Source organism: Ornithodoros turicata, chromosome 10, assembly GCF_037126465.1.
Source record: "Ornithodoros turicata isolate Travis chromosome 10, ASM3712646v1, whole genome shotgun sequence".
Lineage (NCBI taxonomy): Eukaryota > Metazoa > Arthropoda > Arachnida > Ixodida > Argasidae > Ornithodoros > Ornithodoros turicata.
Window position 1 is genome coordinate 30,793,351 of NC_088210.1, and position 22,115 is coordinate 30,815,465.

Sequence of the window (22,115 nt, forward strand, 5' to 3'; positions counted from 1 at the left end):
CTTTTGGATGGTTGTCATGTAAATACGTACCAATGTCGGCACAGTTCCCTGTGAAGCCGGCCCAGGACGCACAACGCTCGCCCCCCCCCCCCCCACACACACACCTGCGATAGTGGTGACGTTGCCGTGGTCGACTAGAGTCACTAAATATTTAGTGAATTTAGTCTTTTAGTGACTTAGTTGATGAATTCAGTGACTCTATGGTCGACTATACGATAAGCTTCACGACCATGTACACAAATAAACTTGTATGTTTTTGATTTCTTTATTAACTTGCCCATAAACAGCACATGCCTTATTAATATGGTGCAAGATATATATATTATATATATATTTTTTTTTTTATTGTTATTTGTCTTACAGGTAGCCGATACGACTAATTCAACCCACCCGCTCTACGGCATAGCTCTCTTAGTTCCGTCATATTGCTCAAAGGAAAACTTTCACGCTCCCACTTTTTTTTTTTTTACCAACTGAACTCTCTCATAAAACTTCACGCCGGGCAAGTTCACTGACCTCGCGCCGGGATCTCCTTTTCTTCTTAAGTCGTGCACGGGAAGGACGAATGTCTTTTAATTGTGCGAGTCGAATTCCTGCTGTCACCAACGCACGTAGATGCATTTTAGCGCCTGTGTATATGGTGTAGAAACTCCCATGGTGACGACATAATGACACGCTTCAGCGAATGTGTCAGAATGAGGAACCAGTGCGATGGGTGACTCAAGGGGATGGTAGTGCCAACTGAAACGGGCAGCGTCTTTCTATTGCCGGTTTGCACATTACCGTCGGAAAGTGTAAGGTTGGTGTTACGACCCCCGCAAAAAAGACGCGTACTAACCCCCTTCCCCCCCACTCCTTCCTGCTGTCCTCTCTCCATCTGTCCACATCTGTACGCAGTTCATAGCCACAGTTGCTTCGCGGCGCTAACACGATATAAAAAAAAAAAAGCAACACGTCACTGTTAAATTTTCCGAACACCCCATAAAATGTTTTGCTGAAAACTGTTCAGAAACTCATGCACTAGAAAATTTTCTTGTTCCTCTTTTCGCTTCTTTATACTGCACGCGTAGCCCTGGGTGGCCCCCTTATTATATACGTTGGGTTTCGCACACGGCTCGCAGAAAGGAGCCAATCATGGACGTACGATGAGGTGACGTCACCAGTGACGTAATCGGCCGCAACGGCGGCAGGGGTCAAGTTTCTCTGCAGGGGCACTGCTACCGTCGCTGTCCGTGGTGCGTCGCCAGGTGGATCAGCTCCCGAAAAATTAATGGAAGTTCGTTTAAATTGTCTCGTGAGAAACCCCTATCGAGAAACATCTCGGAACATCTCTTCTGTCACGCAAAAATGAGAATAAAAAGATTTTCATATTCCTTTTACAAGGCGCCTGTGAACAATGGCGGCATCTCCAAGACTAATTTCCAACACACAGGCAAAGCAGAACCGTACCGAGAAAGTTTGTCTTCTGCTTTCAGTGCCTGCACTGTATGATTTTCTTCGTAGCGCTTCGCCTCAAATGCATCGTAATCCGTCAGTTTCTCTCTTTCGTATTAATAGAGGCTTTTAGTACATCGTACGCTATCGCCTCTACGTACGTAAGGAATAGCGTGGTGGTTTTTGCGCACTGCGCGAAGCTCGCTTTATGTTTTGCGCATGCGCTGAAACTTTCAAGGCTATCCATTACGTACGCAAAGGCGTGGAATGAGAGAGCAAGAGGACAGTGGGATTACTAATTAATATGCGTATATAGTGGGCCGATTTCAGGAAGAGCTATATGCCGGCAACTGTTTTTAAGGGGGATCTGCCAGAGAGCACAGGGAAACAGCACAGCCGATGCTGAGGTTCGCTCCCGCTAGTCCCAACCTTGCAACTCTTTAGCGCGACAGAAGTCACCCCAATTCGAGCGAATGCATATTCACACGCCAACGCCGCTGGTATGTTTCATGTCTTACGTGGAAGTCTCGCATATTTTGTCAAGAGTTCAAGAACACTGAAGCCATATGCACACGTTTTACATTAAAATTCATAAATGAAGGCCCATAACTCTTTCGCGCACTCTCACTTGTCATCCTGTCGCACTAGATGCACGGTTGTCCCGCGCCTGGTTCGCGCTGATGCTTGGTCGTTACCTAGATGTATGTTCAGCCTTGACTAATAACTATAATTCATGCTGTGCGCTACAGCTGAAGGTTCGTTCCGTCGTAACTTAACGCGCCCAGACAGTGTACAAGCGCTACTTGGCGACATACGGGCTTCGAGCACTTTGCACCGCCGCCGCAACGGAAGTGCGACGCCCGCGTTCATGCTGCCGGACGACAAGCGCACTGGCCAAACGTTGCGGCTTCGTTTATGAGGGTGTGCGTCAATGATTAATTAATTAGAGGCTTTCTTAAGCGGGAAGCTGCGCGTGCATAAACTGTCTGTGCCGCCCTTCCTTGTAGAGGTGAAAAGCAGGCTCGGCAATTAGACGGCTACCAGCTGGTATCAGGACCCGCGCTTGGAGGCAGAACGCTGAGGAGGGTCCCTAGTGGCGTTCCTCGTAGCTTCGCTGGTGCTTCAGGCACACCGTACTGCCCTCAACGCTGCTTGTTCGTAGAGCACTTGAGAATTTCCTCAACGTCCGCCCAAGCTGGACCAGGTGTCAAAAGAAAGGAAAGACTTTCCGGCTTCAGTGGTGCTGGATACGAGACAAGCTGTCGCGTTCGTTGTCGTCAGTGAAACGATACAGTGTACCTCGATACGTATTTACACCGAATGATCGTAATAAACGGAGCAAGTCCCGACTTCATTGCATGTCGAAACATGTTGCAAAAATGTGGTCTCCCGCATTCCTCAAGATGCCTCAATGACCACCTACGGGAGCATACGCGAAAAGCATAAATCTGCAAGTTTTGAATTAAAGAAACATATTGTCGCTTGTCGTGAGTATCGACCACTGTTTAACCAGTTTAGTACCCCAGTCAGACGATATGCTAAATCACAGTTAACATAAAGGGCCTACCAGACGGGCGGCATAGGAGCCTCTTTGTTTCTGGCTCCTTGCGCCGTCTAGTAGTTTGTTTCGTTCTGTACTACCGTACGGGAGTTTTCATCTTTGCAAAACGTTACCAGCGTCGTTATAATCTGGACCCGGTCACATTTAGATGTTTTACCTTTCGGTTGAGCACTGTCAGAAGCGATGGGGTCGGATGCTGTTGTCGAGAGTACTCCGTTATCGTAAAACGCCGTTGGGGAGCTCCGCTAGGCGTGAAGGGCAATTTTTAAAAGGGGCCTTTACGCTCCCGTCTGATAGGTTTGTCAAAGGTCATTTTTCGGAAAGGCTAATCCTGCAAAGGCCTTTGGGCTTGTCGTCTGACAGGGTCTACCAGTGAGGGGTATCACTCAACTTTCCGCGCTGAGAATATTTACCGGGCACCCCATACCAACTGATTCACCAGGGCCGGTCCTCCCAGAGATAAAATGTGCTCTTCATTAATCGGGACAAGCTACTCAAGGGTGAAGTGCATAGCTGAAAGTGACGGTTCATTGACGCGTACTGCCCTTATCTCGGCAATGCCTGGCTCGCATACCTTAATGATAAGGACGGAGCAGCTCATAAAAGCCACGAATCTGCTACCGCGTGTCTATATAGCTTATTGCCAGAATACGTCGGAGAATTCCACCGCTGTTAACGGCAGACGGAAACCATATCTCGTCTTCGGCTGAACTTGACCTTCCAGGACCAGAAGTAATTTCTGCATGATCCATAGCTGTACTATTCGCCTTTTCGTGTGAGTGTGTACATTTGTCATTTGCTGAATTGCAGAATGTTCGCACTTGGCGTTGAACAAATTGTTGTTCACGCCAAAAAATAAGAAAACTTCCAGCCATGTGATTCGGCACGTCTACAATGAAAGGCGTTGAAAACAGTAGTATATGTATTTTTTTTTCCCAAAAAGGTGGGCTATATATAGGCATCTTTAAATATAGTCAGCTCAAACTATTTAATACCTGCATAGACGTGGCGTCATCCAGCTGGTATTCAACGTGGCTCAACCATGAGCCTTAACCGGCATGACGTAATGGAATGACGTGAGAATGACGTAACTCAACCAAGTAGAGGGAGAGAGTAAAGTCGAATACCACCTGAATGACGCCACACATGCACAGGGTAATTGAATATTTTGCGCTCTCTATATTTAAAAATGAGAGGTCTCTATATGATGTCATAGCTCGCCTGTGTCTTTGCCGTTTTATATACTTTTTTCAACACATTTCACTGTGGACGTGCCGAATAGACCTTGTATTGCCAACTGTAGAACGGGACAAGAATAGACCTTGTATCGCCAACTGTAGGATGGGACAAGCGTTACCTTGCCCTCATCACGCTTCAAAAATAGACCACAAAATAGCAACCGCCTGAGATTTCTCAAAAGCCTTCATTGGGATCGCAAGCGCCACCTGTGGCACGCAAGGGATCATGGGAACTTACAGCGCCTCAGGGAATTACGAGAGGTAGAGGTAGAAGAAGAACAACAACATTCCCGGTGTGCGCAGCAGCAGGGTCAACCGGTGTAAACCATAACCAAAGCAGACGACGGAGCAATGCCCCTCAGAGTTCCCATGCTGCTTAGCGCCGCGCACTAGGTGGCGCGCGCATCTTTTGAAAACCGTCTATTACGTGGACGGAAGTTACTTCTTCTTTTTTGTTTTCGTAGAACAACAATTTGTTCGACGCGAAGTGCGAACGTTCTGCAATTCAGCGAGCGACAAATGTATACACACGCACACAAATAGCGAATCTGTAGATCATGCATAAATAATTCTTATATATACTGGCGCGCTGTATGACTTATCGTGCCTGTGTATTCAGACCTGTATAGCTACTCGTTCTTTCGGTTTCCGACGCACGAAGTTTGGCAGAACACACCCCGATATTAAAAGTGCAAGTGGCAGGATGTGAAGTGGAAGACACGCTGTGTTCTTCTATTGTTGGATTACCGTATAAGTGGCTTTTGTCCCGCTGCAAATGTCGGTGCCTATCCCGGTTACGATTATTCTTCGATGCATAAAGCATACGTAAGCGCCGCATTCTTCTCGGCTGTAGAATATTCATCCACTGTTCCCCGTCCAAGAAAACTGTTTCGGGCGTGCTCTGAAAGAGCCGGAAGCGCAACACTATAACTATAGTGTAGTGTAGTGGTAGATTTCTACCGATACTTTCGCTGCACTTTGAGACTGTGTTGCGCTGTTCAATGGAGATACTATGCGCTGGCGTGAAATATATCGGCCTTGATGGAATATCCGCTTAGTGTGAAAAGAGAAGTTATAGTGTCAGACGTAGGACGTGCATAGATGGGTAGAAATCCAGCGAACCGGTAGAGATGTAGAAAGGGAGCTGCCTCAGGACAGAAGCCGCCGATATTTCGAACAGAGACTGTTCTTCTTCTGGACGGACGTGCATGTGCGTTTCGTTTTTTTTTTTTTTTTTTAATTTCGTGTTAGCGCCGCGAAGCAACGGTGGCTATATGAGCGGTTGACAGATGGAGAGAGCCTAGTCGCTCTTTTAATCCCTTAAGTAGCAACCAGCTGGTCCACGGGAACAAATTGAAATACTGAGCCGGAATGAGATAAAACCGTTTATTATTGTTGCTGGAGGGTTTTAAAAAAAGACGTTTTTTTTTTTTGCGTGTACGCTTAGCCAACGAAATTGCCGCGCGGGAAGGTAACTTGTCAGGAACAGTGTAACGCGGACTGATTTTTTAAATATATATTTACTTCCCCCTTTTTTATCGGTCACACACATAGACACAATTTTTGCACTGATTACTTTTCGTGTCACGTAGTGTTTTATCCTGGTATAATCGTTCTCGACATAACGGCGTTGCCGGTGCACCTTTTCTTTCTTTCTTTTTCTTTTTCTCTCCCTATATTTAGCTGCCAGACAATATCAGTGTCGTATAATACCGTTAAGTCGCACTTAATTACGTCTGATAAGAGTTGTTTTCCTAGTCACATCGGGTGAAGCATTGTGCCGTTCTTCTACCACCTCCGAAGGTGCCGTTCTCAGGCCGAACTAAAAGCTCACTGTCACAGTACTTCACGCAGAACTCAAAAAAAAAAAAAAAAAAAGAAGCAAACGAAAACAAGAAGAGAAGGAGCAAAGGCGTCGAGTCAGTTGTCATTTTGTTCCGGAAGCTCAGTTGGTTCTTGTCCCCTCACTGTTCCCAAGGTAGCGGGTTCGAATCTGGGCGTCCCGTGCTGAGATTACGGCTCACGTCAAAGAACCGAGTCAGGTCGGCAAAACTAGTCCACAGATCGAAACTGAAAGATCATAAGATGCGTTTAACGTGAATGCGACAAAAGCGTATCGTATCGACTTATCGCAACAGATCCTAACCGATCCACCGGTCGGGATAGGTGCTATTAGGAAGAGATTGATTGATTGATTGATTGATTGATTGATTGATTGATTTGTAAAAGAAAAAAAAAGAGATGTTAGTCCCGAGTGACTCGGGACTGGCTCGAGGAGGAAGAGAGAAATTACCATGTACCTATCGTACAACTGCTGGTTACTCTTTCTGCTTGCTTACTGCTGCTCTGCCTCTTTTCGTGCATATTTTTGATGTTTTAACATGTTTTTATGTGGATTTTTCTCTTTATTATTTATATCTTCCTTCGTCTCATTAATTTCTCGTACCTTGTTGTACGCTGTTGTCTGTGTGTGATGCTGATGTGTCTGATGTTGTGTGCGCCGATACTAAGGCCCTTGAGGCTGTTCTTGGGCACCAATAAAACACTCTTATAAAACGATACGATACGCTTCTGTCGCAACCGCGGCTTATAGTCACCTCGCGACCTTCACGCCACTGAGTCTTAGTACATCGTACGCTACAGCCTTTGCGTACGTAAGGGTTAGCCTTGATGGTTCTGTGCACGGCCATAACAGAGAGAGAGAGAGAACTTCGCGTAGTGTACACTATTTACGCTATCAATCCTACCACCGGTTGTGCTGTCTGAGATTCTCACCGGGTTTTCCGAAGACCTTCCACACGAATGTCGGCACGGTTCCCCCTGAAGTCGGCCCAGGATGCATACTAACGCCCATGTCCCCCCACTCCTTCCTGCTGACCTCTCTCCACCTGTCCACATCTGGTCGCCGCTCGTAGCCACAGTTGCTTCGCGGCGCTAACACGCAATCAGAAAGAAAAGGAAAACGAACGCTATCTGTTACGTACGCAATCGCCTTTGCGTACGATGTACAGATCCCGACTAAAGTTTACGGACCACCAGAGCGACGTATCTGTCGATCTCAGCGCCACCCTAGCGGCGAACGGGAGTGGACACACTTACTGAGCGGTGCGTCGCGTACCTGGTCACCTGTTTGTAAGTCTATCTGCTATATACACTACTCCAGTGTTCCGTATATTATCGCTATGTTAACTATCTATTCGCTATCGTATTATTATCGCTATATTATTACCGCTCTATTATCGTAACGGTCTGCGACCACAGTTCCATGTCCATGAGACTTTTCTTTTTTTTTTTTCCCCGTTTGTAATCGTTCCAGGTAAAACCGGGAACCTTCGCTTATCTAATCAACAATGAAACGAACGGTGTAGACTATCAGGGAGAGCGTTGGAAGGGGGGTGTGGCGCGCGCGCGTCTCGCGGCGTTTGCGGCGGCGAAGGGTATAGTGGAAGAGGCGAGCGCTTGGCTGTGGCCGCTCGCTCATAGCGTAGACGTTTGCCAGTGAGTGAGTGCACTTGTGGAGCTAGAGCGGACCGAGTGCTGCTGACCGCGTGCCCATCACGGGTGCCTCGTCTGTGTGTGTGTGCGCGCGCGCGTGTTCGTGCTCCACCATGACCCAAGGAGTGGCTGTCGCAGCGTTACTCGCCACTCTCTTGGTGGCTGTCGTAACCGGTGAGTTTCAACCCCCTCTTGGTATAGTTTGGGCGCTGGTAAAGTACTGCGGGTCAACCGTTCTTGCGCTGGCGCCTCTGAGCACAGTGAAACGTGCTTTTACGGACGGATGGATCTCCGACCGGCAAGCTTTATTGCTCTTGCTTCGGTTCGGTACCCCCCTCGTGTGCGGACACCTCCCTTCAGCGGACAAGTACTCTGGTCCTGTGGGTGTCCTTCCTGGAGAGGTTTAACTGTATTTGTCTTCTGTGATGGTCTACGGTCGTTTTCCAGTTGTGTATGTCTTCGATGCTCCGGTTGTGTGAACGCGTGGAAATTGCCTGTATTTCGCGTTGTGCGATCATGTGGAATTCGTGCACACACCTTTCAAACTGCATCGGCACGATATAGTTTTTCAAGCCGCGTTTCTTGTGCAGATCATTCAGTGGCTCCGCGGCTACCTTGTCTGGTGTGATATGCCTGTTGTAGCAAATGCACCTGCAATAACTATCATCATCATCGTGAGAACGTGATGTGTTACTAGTCATGGCACAGCGCAAGGCAACCGAACAAAGCAGTCTGAGAACCAGTCGCTTGGCGCCGTTTTAGAGATTGACATCTGGAGTGTCACTTACTGAACTGACACTTACATTTCATTATGGAAACGTGCAAATATCTTTCGATCCAGTTCCTAATGGCACTTAATCCAGTAAATTCATCGTTTACCCTTCCAAAAAGAAATATACATCCCCTTGTGACAGACAGTTATCCTCTCGTCACTAATAGGTAGGACCTGACTTTTTAGGGTTAAACCCGTATCCGCCCGATATTTACCCCCCGAACGAAATCTGTAAAATTCGGGTTTAACCCGAATCTACCCGAAAACATCCGGGTCGCGTGGCACACTCGTAAGCGTGCATTAAAATAAAGTTTGATAACATTGCTAAACATTAGTTCCATGATAAGACAAATTTTTACTGAACAAAAAAAAAAATCACCCGAATACACCCGAATTTCTGACGACAGAATATGCCGTAACGGGATTTAACCCGAATACACCCGAATTTTCAAATGAAAAATATCACCCGATATTTACCGTCCGAATTTGACCAAAAATAAAACCCGAAAAAGTCAGGCCCTACTAGTAATAGGTAGCGAATAGAATTCTGAGCCTCTTTCACCGCGGACCGTTCAGACCCATAAACCTTCTAAGTTATCCCAGGTTAATCTAATCTATGTCTATGGTTTGGACAAGGGGATGTCAGCTTCGCCCGCGACCCACGAGGAAAACCTGAATGAAGCATCGCTCGCAAGACTAGAGGTCGCCACTTTCCGACACGTTCGACAGCTATGTTGTTCCTCGTGGGTGCCATCTACCTCATTAGTGTTCTTTTGGCATCTTTCTGGCGTGAAATATTTTGGCGCCCGCCAACGCGCGACTTTCAAGGCTCGTGTTCTAAGCGTCTTATTTTAATCTCGTAAACTGGATGTGTCGTGTGTAAACAGGCGCCGGCGTCGCTGTTCATTGGCTTGCCTTCTTGAGACAGCCAGGGATTTAAACTTTTTCAAGGTTGTCTTACTACAGGCCGTGAAACATGCAGAGATATTGTGCCGCGCTGACGAGGGACGTTTTCCGGCTTGTCACTTCTTGTAAAGTGAAGCCATTGTTGTGCACGTCCATCATCGCAAATTGTCTTCCCAAGTCGTGAATTATTTCAAGTTGACATTTACGATTATTTTTTAATAATTTTGCAAGAATGACATTCTGATAATGAAGGAGACAGGGTGGAGGTGTTGTCGATCAAGTCACAATTCATCGTATTATGCCGCTTTTGTCATAAATTGGGAGGGCGTTGATAACTAAATACTCAAAACCTTCAGTGCCAATCTAACACGAAAGTACAGACACAAAAGAAGACTTGTCTTGTGTTGGTCCTTTCGTGCTGCACTAGCACTGAGGGTTTTTATGGTTTTTGGTATGAACTACCAAAGAGCCCAGTTTTTATCTTTTCCTTTCTTTTATTTCTTTTGTTTCACAGTTCCTTTTTCTTTTCTCTCTCGGAATAGCAAGCTGGCAATAGCCTGGCTGACATTTCCGTTTTCCTTTTCACTATTAAACATATCCCCCCCCCCCCCCCCCCCCAGTTTTTAACTGTATGATAAATAAAGTTGGGCATCATTTGAAGCAGGAACAGAACTAGCAGTGTTCGTCTTCTTGAAATAAGCTCAACTTCCTTTATATTTTGAGTACAATATTATTTACCGTACTTTTTTTTCCTGATCAAATGCTTGCATCTTCACACCTGTGTACTTTGTCGCTAAAGTCTCCTTTTTTTTAACAAATTACTAAAATCAGTAGTACGAACGCTTCGTTACTTTTTCAAAAATATAACGATGATACTCTTATTTGCAAGTAATCTAAACAGAAACGTTCATCTTCACAGACACCTCCTTAAGAAACTGTTTTGAAGAGCTCCTGCTAAGCGATATGCTAAACTCGCGTGTCTCTAATATCGCGGCAGTAACACGGAATCAAATTAAATTAACTTTCATCAAAGTATTGTTTACCCCGTGAGTCCCTCATCGTATGATTCCTGTAGGATATCCTTCATCACGCCCCAGGACTTCACCCCCTTTTGTTTAACTTCGTAATAACAGCTGCAGTATATACCTTCTGCGTGCCCGTATATAACGGACGTAAATGAACAAACTTCCCGAGTAGGCTGTCTATACATTCAGTCGAGCGGCATACCTACACGTCTACACACTTTAGCCTTCTCAATCCGAATTGGGAACTGTTATTGACCTTGGAGGGGAGCGCTCGACAATCCTCAATGACGGCTAAGGAAGATGGTTCGAGATAAACCTTTCGAACGATTCATTCTTTATTGCGATTAATAACACATCTTGCCGCGTTTCCGAGAACTTCTCGTTTGATATTTCCTGTGCCGAAATTCTGGAGACGAGTGGAGAGGGGGACGAGTAACTGTACACTAGCTCTAACAAAAAGAGTTCCGCAAATTGCAGTTACTCCCACTTTAATTGTCAACACTCCAAATATTCCATGTGATCCCATACTGTGTATTCACACCAGCGACATCCTCACAGAAGATTCTAGTGGAAGAAAAAGCGGGAACACTGCTCGCAGAGATGAAGTTCCGGGAGTCCCGTGTTATGTTGAGCATTCACACGGTGCAGAATACCGGGAATGGCGCACTGTACACCTAGCAGACGACACATAGCAGACGACATCGTCAGCGTCTTTCCTGTCGTCTGCTACAGAATATCTTGTGGCTGTGTCGCAGGCTATTCCCCACGGTTAGCAGTGTACGTGAACACTGGACGTTGAGCGCTCGAGCTCAGAAAGCTACGACGTCTTTCGCGTCTTCTGTTTCTGCTTCTACTTCTGCGAGAAATGTCGCTCGTGTGAATACAGGGAAAGGGTAGGGGTGCAAGGTGATTTTCTTCGTCCGGGACGTCCGTGAAGTCTTCAAGACGGGAGAGGATTGGCGCCTTCGCGTGGGTTTGCCCTGAAGCCCTGCTTCCCCACACAACGCCTTGATCGCCCTTACTTGATTTGTCAAACAAACAAACAAACAAAGAACAGATTTTGAGATGATCAATGGGCAGTTTCGTCGTCAGGGGGCAGCACTCTATCCCATTGCTGGTGGCGCTTTGTCAAGACAACAGAGAAACACATCTTGAGCACGGAATTTACGTAACAGAAAGCAACATAACCGCCTCCATATTTTTTTTATCATCGTGTGGGTGCAGTATGACATTCGTTGTTATTACACAATTAAACACCAAATCGATGAACCAAATAGTCCCTAAATTTCGCATAAATTTCGGTGCATTGAGTCTGGAAAGGGATTAATGGTTGTGGCAATGCATCTATGGTCTTCAAAATGACAGCAATTACTCAATTCTTCTGCTTGGAGTGTAAGCCAGTCAGAAAGGTGAACATCTTTCACTTCCAGAAGACCGCTCGCGACTTGAGCTCGCTCATCATTCACAAATCAGAAGATTGAACTATAAAGGCAATTATGGAACTACGAAAAAAAAAAAACTATTTTCCGATAAAGTGCATTGTGGTACATGTTACAAACTTAATCGATAGAAGGGAGGAGCGCAGATTAGCTGGTACATGATGACAGACAGAAAAAAAAAAACACAGACACGGAGACAAAGAAGTGTGTGCTCATCCCTGTTTTGTGTCCGTGTCTGTTTTTTCTTCCAGTTACAAAATTAAAGCGGGAGAAACCAGCTGTGCCGTGGCATAGTGGTTAGGATGATCGCTTTCCACGCCGATATCGGGAGGTGACACGTGAACGTCGGCACAGTTCCCCCTGAAGTCGGCCCAGGACGTATATTAACTCCCCCCGCGTCCCCCAGTCCTTTCCTATACTGTCGTTTCTGCCACAGTTTCTTCGTGGCGCTAACACGGATTTTAAAAAAAATCTAGAGACTGACTGAAATTATATTTTCTTAGAGGAACCCCTGCCACAATACATGTCTAACAGTTATGACGTCAAAGTGTGTACCGCGTTGACGTTGTCTTAGTACTATATGACGTGAAAACTTCCGATGCGGTCATTCACGACGGAAATGTGGGCCACACCTATACGTCTGTAGAGCCGACGTCTATAGAGGTGCGTTGGGTATCGAATTCCGTACGTGCTTGCTCTGCGGTTTATGGCGGAACTGCTATCGGGTTTTCTATGTTCTTTCGGCAATGCAGATTGCGGAGCTCCTGTTTATCGGAGAAAAGTTCTATAGTTTGAAGATAAGTGGATTGCAAGGATTCCTTTGGCGTTGCGATTGCGTCACGGTTAGCTTCCCCAACAACGCCGAACATCCTCTGGATGTACGAATAACGTCCCAACGAATTCGCACGTCCGATGGATATCTGAGGGATATCCATAGGACGTACGTATCTGTTAGGATGTTATTCGTACGTCCAGAGCAGCGATGGGTAAAGTACCTCAAAATTGTACTTAAAGTAAAGTAGCAAGTACCTTGCACCGGTCGTACTTGAAGTACAGTACAAAGTACCATACTACAAATGTACTTAAAGCACAAAGTCCTAGACAAAACACTATGATGTACTCGCCAAGTACATTTAAAAGTTAGATCGTATCGCTGTACGTTTCAACACTCGGTAGTCTTTAGAAAGTTTATATTACTATTTACTTTATCTTTAGAAAGTGTTCGCAAGCATTTTGCAAAGTCGGCGCATACTACAACGTACTACAAACCGGTTTACAACTGACTGATTCATATGAACCGTTTTGCGTTTAATATTGCCAATTGGGTGCTTGAGTACTTGAAAGGAAAGTACCGAAGAAATGTACTTCAAGTACAGTACAAAGTACACAAATGGAAATGTACTTTAAGTAAAGTACAAGTACTGAGAAATGTACGTAAAGTAGTACTTGGTACTTCAAGTACTTCCCATCACTGATCCGTAGGATACCCGGTGTTGTTGGGGTTCAGTTACCACGAAAGCGGAGCAGCCAATGAATGTTGATGACGCCATTGTAGACTAAGTGACTGCAGGCGTCCTGCTTTGGTGTGGACGAGTGTCGCCTTGGTTTTGTTTAGTTTGGTGTAATGAAAATAAAATGGAGAGAACGCCTTGCCTCGTACTGGCACGACAAAGGATTACAGTGAAAGCACTTAGAACTGACGTACTTCGTTACCGCAGCGCGCGGATATGTGTCATAATAAATTGTGGTCTATTGAGTCCATTCGAATCCCTATTGCTGCGTGTGCTTTTTGTTTCTTACGTACGAAAGGGAATGGCATACTCCTGTTCTGCGACTATATTCGCAGCACTTTAGCAGTGCTACGACATTAGGCATTCCGGCAGCTCAGCATGTGAGTGGTGGCCACAAATTGCTTACCTGCTCCACCATGTATGCGTGAAGGATGTATTATGCGCCGCGGAAGCATTACCGTGTCTCTCTAATTCCAAGGTTGCCCACTTAGGAGGCTTCTCGTTGCATCCACGGTAATACAAAGATGTTCACATCGCGTTCAGGCTTTGTTTATGTAAATATCGTTAGCGCTACCATCCTTGACTTGAAATCGGTTGAACAAGTTTGCGTCTTGTTACGTCTGCCTCAAAAATGCCGTGCTCCTATGTAGGCATCGAAATTATTTCATCCTTATATTCCCTGCCATTACACGAGGCATGCTTGCTGGCTCACCAGGTACTAAAGTTTGGTTTGATCACAATGCAGGTTAAAGTTTAACACAGACTCTTTGTTGCGATTGACCCATTTTTCATGTTTACGTAGTCGATCAGGAAGCATGAAAGGAAGATGAAGAACATTGGACCTTTCACATCAGCAGGGTTTTCTCACATGCAGCGGATACTGCAGTCGTGTAATGTTTCCTTGAATCATCTATACGTACACACGTTCGGGAAGCCCTATTTTGTAGCTGTAGTCCGTGCACAACTACGTTGCTTGACGTGCGGCACATATTATACCTTAGCTAGCAAAAATCGTCTACTATAACGTTAGTATGACGATAGCTTGCTTGTTCACGCAGCGAGCGGTTTGAAGCCAACTTCTGCCAACAAGAGCAGCACTCAGACACAGGCTGCGCTAGGTTATTACGCCACGCAGGTTGGACTCGTCAAGGGTCTCAGACGGACGGACGGACGGGACACAGCCACTTCACTCCCTCTCCTGAAAGCGTGGTGTAGTGGTTAGCATACTTGAGCTGTACAATTAAGAATAGACCTCTACCCGAGAAACGTCATCATGACGTTGGTAGACAGACTGAAACAAATCGGAAGGGGTGGGCTGGGTTCCACGAATGGGCACATGTTCGCTGCCTCCTATTGAAAGAAAAGTGGGACCGAATGTTGCATCCCTTGCAGGGACCATCGTAATCCCCTCAAAACTGTGGCTTTCGGGCGCGCCACTAGTTTGGAGCGTAGTTCCGCTCTACCAAATTGGTGGCGCTGTCGAACACTATGACGTCATTTGTTTACAAACAGGGAGGGGTCTACCGCAGCTGTACAGCTTTTTTTTTTTTCCCTCATATTTGGTGTGACCGCGTCGTCAGCTCAGCAAGGACGAGTGAAGCGTCGTGCCGTGCCGTGCCGTACTCTCCCTCGAAGGGGCCTGCCAAGTGTGATAACGTAATTGACACCCCGAAATCGGATAATTAGACGGAAGGCACCCGCTTCCGCATTGTTCTGTGGAGCGTTCTGAGGAACAATTTCGAATTCCGTTGCGTAGCTGGTATCGGTAGCAGTTATGCAGTTGTTGGCATGGCTCGCATATTCTGGACGCAGGGTGTCGGTAGAGCTAGAATTCCTGTGTCCTTCGTCCCGGATGTTACGTTACATGTTGGGAGTACACAAAGTGACGAGTTTCGGACTAGTAAAAATACATATTTTCCGGCGATAAAGAATGGCCAAAGAAAAGTGCGGAAACGTTAGCCCGGCAAGAGCTCTTGGACAAGTACGGTGACGGAGGCTTCGGCAAGATCAGCGCGCAAACACAGCGCACAGAGCGATTTTTGTTAGAAAACAAATAACAAACATTGTTCTCTCTGCAGCGAACTGGTGTTGGGATACGGTGCATACATCCGGGTTTCGGTCCACTTTTTCTTTTATAAATTAATAACTCGGTGTCGCTCATGTTTGTGGCGTTCCTGGGATAATCCTAGTTGTTTACGTTTCTTTTAGAGTTACGTTTCATAATTCTCGAGCATACACGCACGATTCAGATACTTGAGCTGTATAAAACCTCTGTGATCCAAGCTGTCTCTCTTGTCATCGTTTCCCATGTGATACCATTTTCTAGTATATCGCGTGTGCTGGTATCCACCTTGCAGTAGTGCCGCGTTTCGTAGCGCTTTGCCGCGGCATTCGATTTTCCGGATAGTACGATTTGCTTTGCGTTCCGCGCGATAATCGCTTGATTGGGGTTTCGCCGTACGACTATATCCTTGATAATGTTGGAGTGTTTCACGACAATAACTATCAGGGACGTTGTATTAGCAATCTTTGATGTAAAAGAGAGAGGGGGACCTGGGGAAGGAGTAGGTTCTTGTTTATTTTTGGCTGCTTCTGTTTCGTGGGCGTACGAGACGCTACGGTTTACGCTTATCACAAGTAACATCATTTGTCGGCACAGTTTCCCCTGAAGTCGGCCCAGGACGCATACTAACCCCCTGTCCCCACACCTTCCTGCTGTCCTCTCTCCATCTGTCCACGTCTGTACGCCGCTCATAGCCACAGTTGCTTCGCGGCGCTAACACGGAATTAAAAAAAAAGTAACATCATTGTCGGGCTGGATCATTTTGCCTACATTTAGCATGCATGTGAATATCCAACTTACGATAAGCGTGCTATGTTTATGTCCGTGGGGATATACAAGGTGTTTATTTTTATTCGTTACAGGATTTTTTATAAAAATAACTAGCAGCGCAAAATAGATGCCGTTTTTTGCAGTTGCGTTATATGGTCATGCGAACACTCTCTCGTGGAAAGATCACTAATTTCCTAAAATGTATTATTCAACCCTTTAACTAGACGAGTTTGCGCAAAAGCGATGTAGCGGAAGGGGAGATATGCCTCTTTGTGTGTTGAAATATCCGTCGTTGAATTTCGCTATGCAAATGCGCTCGAAAAGTGCGTAGGTCTTGACCTACGCACTTTTCGAGCGCCGAAAGAGCGACAGGCAAACCACGTAAGAGGGTCACGTGCTTTGGAGCGATGGAACTGATTGGTGTAGGAGCTAAGCTCTTGGCCAGAAAGACATAGTTATGAAAAAAAGAAGAGAGAGAGAGAGAAAACAACAACAACAAACTTTACTGGCTGCTCAGCATGAAAACGAAGCCGATTGCTCCTCCGAGTTACGCCCCTGCCCGGCAACCAGAGGGTGTGGGTTCGAATCCCACTGCTTCAACGGCGGTCATGCAGTAGACTCTTGCCGAGCGTGCAGAGTTACTTTTCACTCCGCTTCGTAAACAATCAAGGCAGTCTTTATTGAGCCGTCAGCGTCCCATTGCCGCCTCCGGCATTCAAGAAAGCGTGCACTGGCCGTGAATCTTCGTCAGGGCAGACGTCTAGTGTCGTTAAGAAGGCCGCCGCCGACCGTTAGTTTTGTCGTGGGTGTCGTTGCCCCCGGACGGGGAGAGATCTGTCTCCGAATAAAATTCATTCCAAATAGCGAGTGTAGCCGAAGACTATGTGTGTGATTGGTTGCGCCGGTAGAGGTCGCGTTTGATTGCTAGCCATGTAGCCATTCTGGCACGTGGTGGCCACTGCTCGCAGCATGCAGGCTTCTTAATCCTGCCGAATATGTCATTGCGATCTTTGGTGTCTCGCGCATTGCATGTGTTCTCCCAAAATGTTGTGTCTATGAAACGCGGAAGTACCATAAAATTAAGTTTTGAGAATATGTCGTCATAAGGTGTGCGATCATTCATGCATCTGGCAACATTGCTCCTCAAAGGTCCATTTTTGTCTCCCCATCGTCTCCCCATCGTCATGCCACCGTAGCTGTTAGCCGTCTTCCAACGTGGGGCAGAGCGCGGAGGCCGGAGAAGCGCGCGCGCGCGCGCGCTGTAGCAGGCACCAGGTGGCATTTAGGTTTTGTGTGCGGAGTCTTTGAATGAGGTTGATTTTTGTATACGAAATAAATATAATTTAAGTTTGCAGTGGCAGTTTAATGGTGGCACCCATAACTGCATGCCTTTCGAGCTTTGCTTTTTCTTTCTTTTTTTTTTTCTTTCCTTTCTTGCACGTGCTGGGGGTGAGGGGCAGGTGCTATAGATCTTTGGGGGATGCTGGGAAAATCCCTGTTTTAATGCCAATGGGCAGTATGGAGCACTTTGTTCAAAGTGAATTTAATTTGATAGCCTTTGTCGGAGAATGCTAAATCTCATTGCAGCTTTACTCTTCTTTTCCAGGTGCTCCGGCTCAGAGAATCTTCCGCAGCACAGTGACCGTTTTGAACAGGCCGTATGAGCCCGCGCTGGCCATTCCACAAACGGAACAGTTTAGGCAGCTCAGTACAGAGTTTGAGGATTCGTTGGATGAGCACCTCACCTTGGACCTCGCCATGTCAGGGTACCAAGGTGCCCCAGTGAAAGTGACTGTGCTCAGGTTTGGGCAGACTGTGGCTAATAGGGCTCCTGCACTGAGCGTCCAGTTTGATGTGCGTGTAGATCCTTCGGGAGATGGTGAAGTTATTCGACGTACCATTCGAAGCCTTCTCTCTAGAGGTGGTGTGGACACGTACCAGCTGGCACAAGAAGGCTTTGCGTTTGAAGAATTAGGAGGTGAGTGGAACCATGGATTGATCTTCACTTTGTGCAGTTAAAGTGCTCTCAAAGCGTTCTTGATGTTCAACGCAGACGTTAAAGCAGCACGGAAGTCATTTTTAACAGTTTTCCGTCAACAAAACTGTAAAGGCGGAATCACTCCTTCAGAAATCTATGGGTAATTTTTGTTCGCACAAGACACGTGAACGCTCTGAATGATCATCATAACATCAGTATTGCGTGTTCTCTTGGCTTTTCTCTAGTCAGTGACGCATTTTTGAGAGGACAAGGTTGAGCCGTTGATTTTTAATAAATTAAAGTTTGGTGCGTCTCGAACATGTGCTGCCATCTTGATAGTGTGTCCAACACTAAAATATTTGCGAATTCGGGCTCAATACAAATCAACAGATAGTCCTGGAATCCTACAAAATGTGTCATTGACAAAGGTAATTCAAGGAGAACACGCCAGTACTTCTGTTTTGATGATATTTCACGCCGTTTCTGAGCGCCGTGCGAACCAAACTTTCTCTGTTGTCTTGCGAAGAAGTGGTTCCCCCTTAAGAGGGCCAGTAAGGTGAACCGTGAGAAGTAATACACCCCACAGAGTCATAATTATCGTAAAAATTGGATTTAGAGCATGCCGCACAAAGCGACTGTGCGCAGTGCCGGCGGGGAAGGGTACCAGCCTGTGATATGCCTGTGACCTCGCGCCGAGGCTACGGAGCCTGCGCTCGCTGATTGGTTCAGAGAAATGTCGTCTGCTGCTCTGCTGTTCGGGGCTTTGAAAAAACATATTGCTCCTAGCTCGGTCATGATTCGGCCACTCCTTCTATCCCTAATTTTCTGGGAGAGCTGGCAAAGCTGGTTTACGGCGACATCTATTGACCAGCGAACCAGGACGTGCGGACCGTGTAATGTCATCTGTGATGTGGCGTCATGCTTCTCCTCCACGTTACACACCACCCAGAGCAGCAAGTTAAGGGCGAATGCCTGGAGCTATGCTTATGAGAGCTTTTTTTTTTCTGGGTAAACAAATTGCGCGCATCAAAACCTTTCATGCTACTCTGTAAATTGACACGCACACTTTCATCAGACGTCTTAATTTGAAATTTTTTTGGATGGTCCTCTGTACTCCTGCAATCTTTGTGCAGCTAAGCTTCACCCACGGGTCAGACAGTTGCTGGGTGTCAGCTCTATTCGTTTGTCGTCTGAACTATAAAAAAAAAAAAAAAGCAGCAGGAAGTTTGTACTTAAGTGCTTCTCATCAGTTTGCTCATGCACTGCATTTGGACAGCTTCTGGACCCTCTTGTGAGCACATGACTGTCAATGCAGCTGATTCGAGCGGGGCGAATCTCACTCTGCTGTCCACGACACGTTGTCGTCGCAGCTCCAAGACACATTTGTGGTTGAGTGCTATGTACTACTCGCGACACGGTTGCCTGAAATCCCCAGCCCGTGGTGGAGCAGTCCCCTATTGGCTGTGTCGCGCTCGAAGGAACTATACCAATACAGACGCGAGGGGAGACCGTGTTCAGCCGCCACCTGTCGGGAGAGAGAATCCTTGGATACACCGGCGTCGTCTGCTAGCGAGAGAGTGAGAGAGAGGGATAGCGGCCTCCCCCAAGAGGCTGTATCGGTATACAGTGAAACCCGCGTATAACGATATCGACGGTAATCGCGAAATCCATCGTTATATGGGATACATCGTTAAACGAGGGATGACGTAAATAGCGCGTCCCAGAAAAGTCGCGCGTCACCTCGCGTGTAGCAAAAGAAAAAAAAAACGCGAAGCTGTGTGAGATCGCACTGGCTTCGGAAAGCAGCGATCAGAACTCGTGGAGGGAACCAGGGAACATAGCGGACAACTTCTGGCAACACTACACGTCACCATTCCGCAAGTCGGCTTCACCTAACGCCTGTGTGCTGTAGGAGAAGCTCGCTTTAGAACACTGCCGCGCAACTCGCGGGTGGAAAGCATGTGCTAGGCTTTTTGAATCATCTCGCGAATTTGAGCAGCATTGGCCAAGTACAGAGACAAAAAAAGGCGTTACCACCTACCGCATTCACTGACAGTATTGGAAAATGAACAGTCGCCGTCTATTTCCTTGCCTCAATTCTTATTTTGGTTTAATTCTGTTGATGTGAATTTCGGATTATACGAATTTTTTCCGCTACCCCGTGAGATTCGTATCATCGAGATTCTACTGTATCTTACGGCGGCGATTTTCGCCGCGAGGTTACGCGCACGGGACAGCGCCCAACATCGTTATACGAGTACCTGGAACCGCGGTCTCCATCGCTATACGAGGGTCGTTTCCCCATAGAAATAGTGTATATTTTGATGGTAAAATCATGAACAATCGTTTTACGAGTGATATCGTTATACGTGATATCGCTATCCGCGGGTTTTACTGTAGTCCCTTTTTGTCCCGCCGATAGGGCACTGCCCAGGTGCAGGCTGGATACTTCAGGCAACCTTGTCGCGAGCAGTACATGGGTTTGCTTCGGCAAGCGGTAAGAACAAGGCCTGTCCCCTGATTGATCGCTTGTCTTCTGCGGTTTTCCACCTCCTATTGTAACAAATGTAGCAAACAATTTTGATACGTTCAGCTCCGAGGGCCACAGCTTTCACAAATTCTTTCAGTAATTGCTAGGAACCTCATGCGCATGTTGTTTTCACACTTTTTTCACTCATTTTTTCACTACAACCACACAGTGGCTGAGCTGCAAGTTAAAGGCTGCCTGCCGCCTAGTGACTGCACTAAATCGTGTTGTGACGGTTTTTCCAAAGACTCTTCAGTGCTACTGCACTGGCTATGTGCTTGGTGCTTGTGCTTGGTGCTTGTGCTTGGTGCTTGTTTTCAAATTGCTCTTGCCATAATATAACCATTGTTATAGTTTAGAGCACTGCACAGGTTACATTCTTAGGCCCAGGCCCGTGTCCGACCTCCTTTTCATTTACCTGCCCAGCCAAAGGGTTCTAGGTTTCACGGCCCGAGCCAGAGAAATTTATAGGCTGCCCAGAGCAGCGCATCATGTTGTCAACTTTGACCATGGCTACCTAACAGAAGGGTGGAACGCAGGCTCGAGTCCAACCTATGCCCTACAATGTACAGGCCTGGGCCCGATCCGGGCCCTTAATGGTAAAACCCGAGCCCAGCCCAGGCCTGTAAAACAGATTTACCCAGCCCATGGGCTGGGTCGGGCATGGGTTTTCGGGCAAGCCCGAGCCTGTGCAGTGCTCTGTTATGGATAGTAAAGGTTACGGCCTGGTCCCATCTTATTCCCTCCCAAGGGGCTCTACCTTTTTATATAGTTTTCCACTGCTGCAATTGTGTTGTCCACCAATAATGACAACGCAGGTTCGTGCTGGTCTGTTTCAGTTTTGAAAAATGATGCAGAAAAGTGCTTTCGTGAGAACAGCCATGCATTCATTCAGAATAACAATCTGAATGCTGTTCCTCTGCATTTTGTTCCAATCCGTGTATATGTCACAAAATTGGCCACTTCCTCTTGGTTCTCACTATGTATCCTCTGAACCATTCCAGTATGTTTTATTACAGACGTTCAACTGCCCTGTTTCTTTCAGCTCCCACAACCCTTCAGTGCGGCCCCAACCAGTTCAAGTGTGATGAGGGTAAACGCTGTGTGGATGAGAGCAGACGTTGTGATCGTCGTCACGACTGTATTGACAGAACAGATGAAGCTCATTGTCCCAGTATGTACAGACGGGTCGCTTCCATGCTCTTTCTTGCTTTTCGGGAGTGACAGAAAAATTTCATTTCTTGCATGTGGAAACCCCCTGCACCCCTGTGTTCACCAAGGGTTGGGGGGAAAAACTCTGTGCTTTCCAGTTTGTGTTTTATTCTCTCTGTGTTACGCATTGTGCTTACGTTCTCCCGGTGACAGTAGCTCCTTACATGTGTGGGTATTAGGACAT

The 22,115-nt window shown here is 46.7% G+C and overlaps 1 protein-coding gene and 1 long non-coding RNA gene across 17 annotated transcripts in view; one reads left to right on the plus strand and one right to left on the minus strand.

The window, feature by feature from the left end:
- LOC135369860 (uncharacterized) overlaps positions 1-13,810 on the minus strand; it is a 52,358-nt gene extending 38,548 nt beyond the window's left edge. Inside the window, exon 1 of the long non-coding RNA XR_010415139.1 lies at positions 13,788-13,810. This is a non-coding gene — a long non-coding RNA (uncharacterized LOC135369860). The remainder of the gene's footprint in view (positions 1-13,787) is intronic.
- Positions 1-22,115, plus strand: part of LOC135369853 (basement membrane-specific heparan sulfate proteoglycan core protein-like) — a 237,636-nt gene that overhangs the window by 135,502 nt on the left and 80,019 nt on the right. For 15 of the 16 annotated variants that reach the window (XM_064603410.1, XM_064603412.1, XM_064603420.1 and 12 more), the window contains exons 3-4: positions 17,821-18,192; positions 21,765-21,893. In XM_064603410.1, coding sequence (XP_064459480.1) covers positions 17,821-18,192; positions 21,765-21,893 — 501 coding nt within the window. Of the gene's footprint in view, positions 1-7,644; positions 7,903-17,820; positions 18,193-21,764; positions 21,894-22,115 lie in introns of those variants that run through there. The other variant, XM_064603425.1, reaches the window with a different exon arrangement.